This window comes from Enhydra lutris, unplaced genomic scaffold (assembly GCF_002288905.1).
Source record: "Enhydra lutris kenyoni isolate GAN:26980312 unplaced genomic scaffold, ASM228890v2 scaffoldscaffold8, whole genome shotgun sequence".
Taxonomy (NCBI): domain Eukaryota; kingdom Metazoa; phylum Chordata; class Mammalia; order Carnivora; family Mustelidae; genus Enhydra; species Enhydra lutris.
This window is the reverse complement of record NW_019154092.1, coordinates 11,107,987-11,119,194: the sequence shown is the minus strand read 5'-3', so window position 1 is coordinate 11,119,194 and position 11,208 is coordinate 11,107,987. Positions and strand designations below refer to the sequence as shown.

Below are 11,208 nucleotides of genomic sequence, written 5' to 3'. Positions count from 1 at the left end.
GTTTTGTTCACTGTGTCTTTTGTATCTACTAGTATAACTATGTAGTATATAACTAGTATGTATGTAACTAGTATAACTATGAGCTTGGTCTATAACAGAATTCTGGGACAAAGAAACCAAGTTTGATTATTTGTTGATTGTTTAAGTTTGCGATCTGTGTCAGAGAAATATGATCTGCTTGAAGCCAGGGTTTTCTTGCTGTGCTGTACTTTCTTACTATGTGATTTTTCACAGACCTCAAAGTAAGGCAGTGAGTTGCCCAGATGGACTTTGCTTTATGCTGCCCTGAGTTTACTGAAGGACACGCACGCACGTGGAGATTCCCTTTGGTCTGTAACTTTTGCAGCTCAAAATCCAAGGTATCCTTCCACTCGATGCTTCCATCGTCAATCCCAATTTTCATTTCAAAAGCCTGCTTCCCAAATCTATAATTCCAGGCCAAGATTCAGAAATCAAGCTCAGGCATTTCTATCAGCTTTAGGACATCATGGTGAAAATGTTCTAGATTTTAGAAGGTTCTCTGGCTCATCTTCTCAACAATCTCTCCTTCCTGTCTTTAAGATTTTATGGAGTGCTTATGAATCAAAAGATCCAGTGGCTGGATTATTCATTCTGACACCCAACTAATATCTTATTGCTTCTTTCATGTCCTTCCATGAATGAAGTGTGCGAAAACGATCCTGGGATTGCCATTAAAGTTGTTCTTCCTAACACGTGTCACGGAAATCAGAGAAGAATGGGGCAGGCCTGTGACACTTCATTTTCAGTGGCTAGAAAAGGCTCTGCATTCAACCACCAGCTCCAGGGGTTACAATCCACAACAGCCTTTTAGAATTGGAGCTTACAATTTCCTTGCAAATGACTGTGGGAGCATGGCTAAATAATTATACATCACAACCATTGTGTAAACCAGTTTAATTAACATTTTCCAGGCATGTCACATTTATACAATCACTAAATAATTTTCTAAAATTATGTTGCATTAGAAATTGCTACACATCAACTTGGATCATTTTTACTCATGGCTCTAATCATGCCTGAAATACGTTTTTTTTTTTTCTTTTCGTATCACTTTATTTATTTATTTTATTACTATTCAGTACTTCCTTCGGAGACAATTCATACTTAGAGGCTAGCCAGATGCTCTGTTCAATGTGTAAGTGTTATGTTTAATTGCCACTGACTTCATCAAAGCTGGCATTTTTTTTTAAAGCAGTTAATAACATTATTAAATTTCCTTTTCATTCACTTTGTATTAAAGAAATCTTGGAACACATTCACTCCCATATCCCAACTTAGAATACACTGTAAAAATAAAAGAAAGCTTTTTTTAACTTTCAAACTTTGTGAGATTTAAGAAATGAGGAGGTTGTAAACATGGACTTTCCTGGTGATTAGGCTTGTGGGCAGCACATGTTTCAAGAAGATATGGTCCAGTTTACTGTCTATTTGGGAAGATATAAAAAATTGGGCACAACAATTCCTATATTATTAGTCAAGTACTCAAATTACTTTTTGGTCTCCTTTAAGCCCATTGTTATTATTATTGCTACCGCTGCTATTATTATTATAAACACATTCTTTTTTTTTTTTTAAGATTTTATGTATTTATTTGCCAGAGAGAGAGAGAGATCACAAGTAGGCAGACAGGCAGGCAGAGAGAGGGAGAGCAGGCTCCCCGCTGAGCAGAGAGCCTGAAGCGGGACTCAGTCCCGGGATCCTGAGACCATGACCTGAGCTGAAGGCAGAGGCTTAATCCACTGAGCCACCCAGGAGCCCTATAAACGCATTCTTTTTTTTTTCCCCCTAAAGTACTAATCCCAAGCAAGCAAGACTAATAAATCAAGAAATGTTCTTAGGCATGAAACTGAAATGAAATTAGGAATACAAATGGAAGGAATGGTACAATCAAATGTGTAAGCCCTGAGGTAATAGTTTGGGCTCCAAACGCATTGAGATGAATGGTTAAATAAGCAGAAGGATTAGCAGTTAGGTCACCAAATTAGTCTTCTGAATTTTCTTGCTCTATCAAGAATTCAATTTGTTTCCCGCTATCATTTACCATGCTGTATTAACCATAGTACTTTATCTATCAGTATTTCCAAATTATAAGCCTCTTACCCATAGCTATATCTCTACGAAGGATTTATTTAATGGCTCTGACAATTAAAGTGCAGTTGATAATATCTGTTGGATTTTATGTGCAATAGAAAGTGCTTTTGCAAAATTCTCACTTTCATGCATTAGAAAAAAGAATAAACACGCTTTATATCTTTGCCTTCACTCTTTTAAGCACTATAAAGATTTTTGGAGAAAACAAATGTGGGGAATTCCAAAAAACAGAAGAATACCACTTTCCTTTCTTTCTTTCTTTTTTTTTTTTTTTTTTTTACTTCAATAGAATATTTGTATTGAAAAGTAGATTTTTTGAGGCAGGAGAACTATCTTGTAGTTGACAGCTTTGTGGGTAAAGAAGTATTAGGCTGCATTTATACCGTGCCAAACCATTATTCTGGCTGAATCTGGTTTCCAGTAACTATACCCAAATCATTGCCTGTTTAGAAATTAGAAAGCATGGTCTTTTTGGTCCCAGTCCATACAGAATACTTGTTTATCTCTCGTACACATTTGTAACAGAACATCTAGGTCTGAAGTAAATCTTTACTTTTGCTAGGAACATGGATGTGAGAAAAAAATCCAAACAGGATGCTTTATTGACAAAGATAAATTATTTTTGATCTGATATAAATGAGGGTGCCAGTTGATGTGGAAATACATTCAGTTACCATGTCTGGATTCTGTAAAGTACCCTATCGTCTGCCAAAATATCCTCAGGTTGATACTGTTTCCAGTCCTCACGGCACATGGGTCAATTCAACATTATCCAGCAGCCAGAAACATACAAGGAATGGCCAAGTGGCAGCTTCCCCACCCAGCTTTAGCCCTTTATACCACATCTAGAGAAATGGTTTCCAGCACTTGAACATTCAAATTAAATTGTTATTTTAAAGTAGTGTATAAATTGGCAAAAACCATTCTTACTCATGAAGACAGTTTAGGTCCAATGAGAATATGGTTTGTTCATCCACGTACTGACCTTCTGGGTCAAGAATTCTTGCTCATTGAAGTCTGCTACAAATGGAGAATAATATCTAAATATTAAATATCTAATGGTAAAGGATACACGTTTTGAGTATTTTAATGCCCAAATCACTTTCCTCTTAATATGTGTGTACTACTTATAAAAAGAGAGAGAGTTTTTGGTTTTTTTTGTTTTTGTTTTTGTTTTTGTTTTTCAAAATAAACATGTCACTCTGAAATTGTGGGGGTCCTATGGAAAAGTAACATGTAAGTTGTCTTATGAAATTCTAGCTCACTGGGCTGTGTTCTGCACCCAAGTAGTGCTCATGCCAAATCCACTGTTTGACACACCTTTCCCACCTTTTCCATTTCTCAAGATTCAGCGGCAGGGTCCACATCATGATACTCGCGATACTTACATTATATTGAAATTATTGGTTACGTGCCTGGGTCAAGATCTGTAGGATCCCGTGGTCTGGAATGGTGTCTCAAAGTTCCATCCTTTCCCCCTAGCATAATGCCTACCTGACTCATGATGGGCAGTTAACAATGTACCTTGAAAAAGAGATAAAACAATTTAATCTAAAAGGAAGAATGTATTTCACTGAAAGGGCACCGCTTCAGACAAAGCTGTTTATGGAATGACTTTAAGTTATGTTTATGAAAATGATTTTAAGTTATGTCTATGAAAAATGGAGTAATAAGGTAATTAGCATGTAAAACAGATGGCCAAAGACCTACACTAAGACAAAGTGTTTTTTTGACCTACCTTGCTTCAGTGGACCTAATCTACCAGTTATAACTGAAAACTGGCATGTTTTCTTTCTTTGAAAGTATAGACAATTTAAAGATATTCAAATTTCCCAACGCAAAAAGCAATTCTTTGTAAAGTTGCCCATGAGTTTCCTTTCCATTATTGAATGTAATCAGATGTTTAGCAATTCTTAGAATCAAGTGGATTTGTGTCAAGACAGTGTTACGTTGAATTTCTTAAATATTAAAAAATACACAAATTAATGTCCAACCATGCATGTGCTGAAAGAATATCTTCTAAGGAATAAAGTTACTGTCATGTTTCACTTTAAGACATTTCTCTAATAAACAAATGATCTCCAAACCAAATGACCACGGGCTCCTTTGTGAAACAAAAAGCTTTCCTTGTGAATTTAATCTAACTTTATCTTTTTTTTCTTCTTCTTCTTTTTTTTTTTTTTTTGCAGGATTCTCTTTTTCTTCCAACTCTGGCTCTGCTCCCCATTTTTCTCCCTTGTGACTGATAGCCAACCCTCTTCCCCTTAGTGGGGCTTGGAGGCAGTGTGGAGTCTGAAGCAAAGGTCAAGCCACACGGGTTCATTGAGACACGCTCGTGCTTCATGATATTCCAGGTGAATCTGCATAAGCTTTTTTTTTTTTTTTAGTCTTTTAACTGGCAACATCATGAGCAGGGTGTTTTACAACAAATCAGCCAACCCATCCTGTTTATCATACAGGGCAATATCACAGGCTAGCATTATGGACGGGGTGAGGGTTGGGAGTCAGTTGAAAGTTGAATAAATAAATAAATAAACAAATTAATTAATTAATTTCCAGATGGCAGCAACCCCCAGCTCAAGGGTGAAGGTGAAATTCCCAGGCTGGCAGGCATTTATAACTCTTACTGTGGCTCAGGCCCATATATAGGCCCACCACCAGCCCAGTGCTTTCCTGACCTCATAAAGAAATAGATGTCACACACAATAAGGAGCTCATCCGGTTTTGGAGAGTGGCAGGAAGTGTTTGACTAAAGTTGTTAATGCACATGGAACACCCCTCCCCCCAATTTGTAGTGACTTTATAAAACACATATAATTTGCACCTCCATTTAAAGACACTCATTCTTGTTTGAAGAAAAAAAAACCTCAAAGATGACTTCCCGAGGAACAAAAAAAAAAAAGTCTCCAAATGCTTTTCAGAGTTAGTCATTCAAAAACTTAGTCTAAATATTCACCCAATGATTTTTAGCCAAAAAATAAAAAATAAATAGTCTGGGTCTATAGAAAACAAGCTCCACAAATATCCATCCTATTCTTTATTTAACTATAAAATGTATTTTTGTCTCTTGGCAAAATGGTATTTTGTCTCTTGACAAAAATGCTATTCTGACAGAATACGAATTCATAGATTTAATTTGTTCTAATTTTATGTTGTTGGAGGGGTTTTTTTTTTAAGTTCTCTAATTCAGAGAGGAAATTTTCAAAACTCCATCTTTAAAAAGAACTCAAATGACTAAAGAGAAATCCAGTATGGGAAAAAAACAAAAACAAAATAACAACAACAAAAACTTTTGTCTAGAAATGTAAATGGATCAACAGGCACTTGCCCCTGACTATTTTCCCAGAGCCTTCCTCTCAGGCCACTCCTCTGACAGAAAGGAGCCTTGAACTCGCCCTAGCCTGGCCTCTGTCATGGAAAAGGAACAGCCATGACCAAATACAGCCATGGAAGCGGTTTGCGGCCGCATTCGTAATTACATAATGTCATGACGATGGGACCCTGAGGGCCCATATCTAGCTCTCAGTACCTCTACTTGCTACTGAGGACATTGTAGGGGCCTAGATTCTCATTTCTTAAAGTCTATTTTTTTTCTTCCTAAAACTCAAACTCTAAAGACTTCTCAGTACAGTAAGTTTATGGTTGTCCCTAGCAACTGAGTAGTAAATTTAGTCTCCTAATTAATTTTCTGTGTTTTGCCTTAATAATAGCAGTTAACACTGACTGAAGGTTTATTTGTGCCAGGAGTGGTTCTAAGTTCTTTGAGTCTATTAGTTTATTTAGCTCTCATTTAAATAATTAATTCCATGAGTCAGAGGCTCTCGATTATCTCCTTCTGACAGATGCGGAAACCCAGGTAAAATGTTCTTTGCCTCTCCGAGTCATGCTTGGAACCCCTCTGCTGTGTTGCCTTATACTTTAGATTTTTAAACCTGAAATTATTCCGTTCATAAAAAGGAAGGTCATACGAAATGGTTTTAACAGCTTATTTCTATTTTAAGTAAAACTTTTTATGACGGTCTCCACGTGCCAAGCCTGTTATAAATGCTCTACACAGATAGGAATTCATTGAATCTTTGGTCAGGTCCTGAGTGGTAGGGAGCATTAGTATTCCCATTGTATGGAAAAGGAAATTGAGACAAAGAGAGGCTAAGTAGCTTGCCCATTGCCCCCCAGCTGGTTAGTACAGGGTAGGAATATGGGGCAGTGGCGGGGAGGGGGCATGCATATGCCAACTGTTGCAATTATTTTAGCTTTCTAGTCCTGCCACTGCTATTTGTCTTTGAACAAATTGTCCCATCTTTCTGATTCTTAGCAATCTCGTTTATAAATAGAGGGGAGGGATTCCATGATCTCTAAGATCACTTCAAATAATCCTATTGATTTGGATACCACAAACCCTGTCAAGTTGCATGGAGGAAAAACATTGTTTATGCCAGCCGGGAGACTTAGACACAGATTCCAGCTTTTAAACTAGCTGTGCACCCTAACACTTCTCTGCAAGTCTCTAAGAACAGTTTTTGGGAAAGGATCTAGCAGGAAGCTAAGAAGGTAGGAAAGATTCTGATGGTCTCCAGAAATGCCAATTTTGGTTCTGCATCTGCCAACAGGTCTCGCTAATCCTCAAAACCCTGTATGAATCCTGGCCTGCTATGCAAGATAATGGAGAAGAGAAACTAGGGAAATCAGAAATTTGGGGGAAGTATGATAAAACAACAGAGACCAATGAAATTTAACACTACCTGGAGGTATCATTACACTTGCTTGTCCCTCTTACTAGCGGAAACTCACTTTTGCTCTATAGAAGGACGAAATAAATTAATCCACAGCTTTCAAGTGAGTTAATAGCTTAATGCAGATCCAATGTGGAAATAAATTAGGTCCTTTTAAACTGATTACAGCATGTCACACTAAATGGTAGACTACAAAATATACTCACTTTGCAGTTGTATGTACAAATATGATTATATCCAGGACAAAACAAATACCCTGAAATGAAGTAAAGCTTCTAGAGCTGAAGGCAGTCAGGGAGATTATATTATCCACCAGAGGCCCGGAGGGATTATGTGATTTGCCTAAGGTCATGTAGATAGTAAGTGGATATTCCAGGTTTTAGCCAGGCTTTCTTGAGCTCAAGTTGAAGGAAGGGTTATTCCGCAGCCTGCATGCAGACAACTTATTATAATGATAATAATAATTACAATAACCATTTACTGAGTTCACTGAGCCAGGTACTCTGCTCCCCTTTGTACATAGAATCCCTTGCCCACCCGCTCATATCTCTATGAGGTCTGTCTAGTTGTCCCCATTTTATAGATCAAATGACTGAGACAGCATTTGTGACTGTTCTAAGTTACACAGCTAGCAAATACTGAGAGCTGGGGGGTCTAGCTTCACCCCTGAATCTGCACTCTTCCCACTGAACCCACTGCTTCATCCATGGGGACTGACATGACCACATCTTTGGCTGGTTTTCCTTTAAAATCAGTATTTGAGCGTCCTACAATGATAGCCTCAGGCCCAAATGGTCAAAAGAAAGTAACAGCACCCTCGAGGTTCTTAGCTCTCACATTCAAAGGAAGAGGGCATCAGAAAGGTACCTTGTTTACTGTTCTTGAAGAGTAACTAATTGACTTTCAGTAAAACCAAGTGTAACCAATCTACCAAATTATTAAAACATTACCTTTTTAGCCTATGTAGGCCATGGATTCAAGATCATGAACTTAAAATCAAAACCAAGTAAGTCAAATCCAAGAGGATGAAAAGGGGCCATTAAGCCTGGTGCTCTGTAAATTAATACTTTGAGGTAAACTTAGAAGTATTATAGAAAATTACTATTTATTTAATGTTTCATTCTATTTGAAAGAGAAACTCCCAAATGTTCAATACTACCCTATGTTTAAAAGTTAAAAATATACTGTAAATGGATAGAGTCATGATAGCACTGAGCACGTTGGGGGAGGATAGCTACAATCATAGTACAGTGTCATAGCATAATATTTTAGATTTACCAGCTGAACTGTTAAATGTTTAATGTGTATTAGAAGCATTAGTTCCAAGGCAAAATGAAGCGATATTATGTTTAACTGTTTGTTTGGAAACTTCTTTTATTAAAAAAAGGTTTTTAATAATGCTATTTGCAACACAGGTGTGATAATACTCAATATTGTATACTTGATATAGTGAATTTAGGAATGTAACAATCCATCTAGATGATGCCCATCCCCTCCTCCATTAGATACCCTAGTAGCAAATTGTAAATACCCTTTTAAAAAATAAAGAGGCCTTTGAACTATTGGAGCAGAATAGGGCGGGGCAAGGAAAAGTGCTCTTTCCTGACAGACTCTTGCTTCTGGCTTTGACTTCATTTAGTAAGGTCAGTTCTCAAAGAACTTCGACAAACCCTTCCATGCTCCACAAAAGCACAAGAGAAGGAAAGCTTGTCATTCACAAGCAGCTATGGAAAAAACCAGAGGCACAGGACAGGGTTAGGGAAATGAGGGGGAGGAAAAAGTTGGAGTAAAGTGCACAGTTACTGTCAAAAAAATATATTATTTTGATCCTAAGAAAATTAAGAGAATTTCATCTAATTAACTAGATTGCTGACCTTTTAATACATTTGGTTTTCATGGAACATACAATCACCATCGGACATAAAAGACTAGTTTGCTTTTTAAAAAAAATTGCTTGGAGTTATCTACAGGAATCTTGTGAACGCATTTCAGGGATAACATTCTGCAGCTCTTTGGGTATTGGATGATTTCCTCGGGTAAGTCCACAAGGAAACAGGGAAATGTTAAATTCACGGATTCAAGTGGGCATTTCCCCAATCCTCTGATTCCTTTGCCCACCACTCCGCCCCCCCCCCCTTCTTTTCCTAAATGCCAGTACTTTCCAGTTCTCCATCCTCTACCCCTATGGCGTGAGACCGGGAAATCATGAAGAGTTTCTCCTTGTTTGTAAACTGCCTCTGCACCGGCTGAGGTGACGGGCCCGCGGGTGGCCTGGGATCCTCGGGGTGCCTCTGCTGCGCCCCCGGGGCCGTGGGGCCCTCACAGTCTGGGCTTTTGCTGGCTACTGCTTCCACAACCGACTCCAAAGAGGTGCCAGCCTCCCGCAGGGGGGTGTAGCCCTTATTGCAGCAGGATGGGTCATCCGACTGGGAGCTCGGCGAGTCCGGCCTGGCAGGGGGCGAGTCCTCCAGCCGCAGGGACGGGGACGGGGAGGCAGCTTTGGCCAGAAGGCTCGAGTCCAGCTCCGCGCTGCCCGGGGAGGGCGGGGGCTCCGGGGACGGTGGCGCCCGGTAGTCCGGGAGCCCGCTGGTGCTGCGGCGCCGTAGGGCCGCGTACCTGCCGGTCCTGGGCAGGCGGCCACCAGGCCCCCTGGCGGTGCGCGCCGCCGCCGCGCCCTCCGGCTCCTCCAGCTCTCTGGGCGCCCAGCGCGAGCCGCCCGGGGCACCACGGAGGTCGGTCAAGCTCAGGTCAAGCTCGCCCCGCGGAATCTCCCGGGAGCCACGTTCCCCAGGCGGCCTCTGCCAGCTGCAGCTCGCGCCCTCCGCGTCCCCGTCCCCATCCCCGGCTCCATCCCCGTCCCCGTCGCGGTCCCCTTGCAAGGGTAGCAGCGCGAAGGCGCTCAGCGAGGAGCCCACGAGGGAGCTGGCGGTGCTCTGGCGCCCCCAGCTCTCGGGTGGGCTGCAGGGCGCCGGGCTGCCGCTGCTGCTGGCGGCCGCGGTGGCGGCGGCGGCAGCGGCCACCGCGGCGGCGGCAGCGGCGGCGGCCCGGCGACGGCTGGCCACGCCCGAGCGCTCGCGGTAGATGCTGTACACGGCCTCCGCCAGGCTCGGGGGCTCCCGCGGGCAGCGCGGGGACGAGGCCAGGTCCGGCGGGGACGCGGCGCCCTTGGCCCCGCCGCCGTCCCCGCCCAGCGCGGCGGGGTGGGGCCACGAGCCCCTGGCCAGCATCGCCCCCGCCCCGAAGGCGTCCCCCGCGCTGCCGCCGCAGCTCCCGGGCTTCAGCTCCAGGCCCCGCGACTGCACGTAGCTGAGGAAGCCGTTGAGCGGCTGGGCCCCGGGGGGCGCCGAAGCGGGGGCGGAGGACGAGGAGGCGGCGGCGGCGGCAGCAGCCGCGGCGGCCGCCAGGTCTTTGGCGCGGAGACTGTGCACGTCGATGACGGTGGAGTAGAGGTCCCGCAGGTTGATGATCTTGGTCTTCTTGTCTCGGTTCTCGTGGAGCACCGCGTTGGCGCAGATGAAGAGGAAGATGCCGATGCCCATGATGAGGGGCCCTAAGACCTTGAGTTTGTCAGAGTGCAGGTACCCGGAGAAGATGCGGAAGAAGAAACCCACAGATGTGGAAGGGGACGAACGGCCGGCGGACCGCGCGGGAGGTGTGCTCCGGGGCGCGCCCACCAAACTCGAGTTGACACCCCCCGGAGTCCCCAGGTGGCTCCTGGACCGGTTTTTGCTGCCACTGCCGCTACTATTGGCCGTGGTCGGGGCGCGGTGGCCGCTGCCTGCGGGCGGCAGCTGCTTACCCCCTTCCCTGTTGGTCCCGTTGGCCTTGGGCCAGTAGCCCACCACCGCCATGGCTATGCCCACCAGCAGCACTAGGATCCCGCAGAGGGCAATGAGCCCCGAGATGGAGCACAGCTTTAGCTTGCCTTTCACCACCACCACATCGTTCTTGCGCCTTTTCTTGGCTTTCCGCTTGCGCTTGGGGACCTGGGTTGGGGGGCGGAGGGGATCCTGCTTTCTGGCGGAAATCCTCAGGAGGCCACCGGTGGCTATCATGGTGAGCCAGAGCCCTGCGGGGCTAGTCTCTGTGGCAGAGGCTTGTGTAGTGGAGGCGCCAGCTGTCCACTAGCTGCTCCGCCACCTCCTCCTGCTGCAAAGCAGAGGAAGACAGTCAGAGGGTATAGGCTTGGCTGCAGCAACATCCCACGCTCTGCAAACGTCCCGCTCCCAGGTCCCACCACATGTGTGCCACCCCAGGGCTACCCACTAAGTGAGGGACCAGGGGGGTGGGGTGGACGGATCAGGTCCCAGAAACGCTGTTGCAGTCTTTGATAGGAGGTCATAAAACAATTTGAGAGAACTCC

General features: G+C 43.8%; 1 protein-coding gene across 1 annotated transcript; it reads right to left on the bottom strand.

The window, feature by feature from the left end:
* Positions 1-8,989: 8,989 nt before the first annotated feature.
* On the bottom strand, positions 8,990-10,900 carry LOC111142380 (transmembrane protein 200C). Its single transcript, XM_022495404.1, has one exon. The coding sequence runs from the start codon at positions 10,898-10,900 to the stop codon at positions 8,990-8,992; it is 1,911 nt and encodes a 636-aa protein (XP_022351112.1).
* Between the last annotated feature and the right edge of the window lie 308 nt (positions 10,901-11,208).

Coding starts and splice junctions, on each gene's coding strand:
- LOC111142380 (XM_022495404.1), bottom strand. CDS start 10,900: ATGATAGCCACCGGTGGCCTCCTGAGGATTTCCGCCAGAAAGCAGGAT.